Source organism: Priapulus caudatus, unplaced genomic scaffold (genome assembly GCF_000485595.1).
Source record: "Priapulus caudatus unplaced genomic scaffold, Priapulus_caudatus-5.0.1 Scaffold12651, whole genome shotgun sequence".
Lineage (NCBI taxonomy): Eukaryota > Metazoa > Priapulida > Priapulimorpha > Priapulimorphida > Priapulidae > Priapulus > Priapulus caudatus.
In genome coordinates this window covers 1-1,472 of record NW_014589712.1, presented here as the reverse complement: position 1 = coordinate 1,472, position 1,472 = coordinate 1, and the positions used below count along the sequence as shown (strand labels likewise).

The 1,472-nt window shown below is 49.6% G+C and overlaps 1 protein-coding gene across 1 annotated transcript; it reads right to left on the bottom strand.

The window, feature by feature from the left end:
- Nucleotides 1–50: 50 nt before the first annotated feature.
- LOC106820395 (serine/threonine-protein kinase atr-like) lies at nucleotides 51–1,123 on the bottom strand (the record flags this gene model as incomplete). The annotated part of the gene is made up of 3 exons (XM_014824915.1): nucleotides 51–173; nucleotides 405–474; nucleotides 834–1,123. Coding segments are annotated over 3 exons (483 nt in total), but the record flags the coding sequence as incomplete, so codon positions are not given.
- Nucleotides 1,124–1,472: the final 349 nt, after the last annotated feature.

Below are 1,472 nucleotides of genomic sequence, written 5' to 3'. Positions count from 1 at the left end.
TGTGATGCACAGTAGTGTGCAGTGACGTATCTACGAGTTATGCGCGGCACCTTGTTGATGGAGGTCAACATGCTGCGGTTGTTCTGCGTCGCCTGGCTCTCCTGCTTCTTCTGCTGTTGCTCGGCAACCGTCGCGCCAAAGTCCAGCCAGAGACTGAGCATCCGCGGCATCGACTGTGGAGCATGATGCAACACGTTATTACTAGAGGTGGGATGTCGCAGTAACTCATGAAAAAACGCTCAAAATACAGAGAGTAGCATCAAACTCTCGCCCGACTATCGCGATGGGGTGCCTTTACTAGTCATTGACAAGTAGCGAAAAATCTCCAGAATTTGTAGGTGGTTTACAGTAGAAGCTGCAATGAACGAGTCGGGAATGTTGCGTGCTGCAGCTATATTTTTTACCTGGTAAATATACTTGTTTCCATGTTGCAACGAGTTGCTAAAGAATCTGACAATGTAGGCCAGCACGTCTCTAAAATGGAAAAAGTATTTGTTCTTATTGGTATGTCACATAAAAGTCTTGGGACAACCGTCATTCAACTACGACTTCTGTAGGACGTCTTGCTACTGTAAAAAGGCGGTCACACTAAGGGCAGGGGAACACTTGTCACGGGGGGACATCTGTCACGTCACAGCAGGGTGTTCGCCACGGGGAAACATTCATCACGGGGGGGGGGAGTTTGTCACAGGGGGACATTCGTCATGGGGGGCCGTCCATCACGGAGGGAAAGTTCATCGCGGAGGACATCTCTCACGACAAGACAGGATGCTCATCGCCATGGGGGGGACATCCTTCACTGGGGGGGGGCGTTCACCACGGGGGTCACTCACGCCTTGCGGTCGTGCGACTCGAGCTGGGCGAGCAGCAGGTCGTAGTAGTGCGCGAGGCAGAAGTGTCCGTCCTCCCAGTCGGGGCTCATCTCCACCACGTCCTTGTAGAGCTTCATGATCGCGTTGCTCTCCATGCTGCTCGACTCCTCGCTGTAGCGGCCTGCGCAGAGGAAGAGGATGTAGAAGGAAGCAAACATAGAAGGAAGCAAATATAGAAGGAAGATGACATGGAAGGAAGACAACACAGAAGCAAGATGCCACAGAGGAAGCCTGCTCTTCACTGTAGCAGTCTGCGCACAGTAAAAAGATGTAGAAAGAAACAAACATAGAAGGAAACAAACATAGAAGGAAGATGACATAGAAGCAAAATGCCACAGAGGAAGCCTGCGCTTCACTGTAGCAGTCTGCGCACAGGAAAAAGATGTAGAAATAAACAAACATAGAAGGAAACAAACATAAAAGGAAGCAAACATAGAAGAAAGACGACACAGAAGGAAGCAAACATAGAAGGAAGACGACACAGAAGCAAGATAACACAGAAGAAGCCTGCTCTTCCCTGTAGCGGCCTGCGCACAGGAAGAAGATGTAGAAAGAAACAAACATAGAAGGAAGACGACACAGAAGGAAGCAAACATAGAA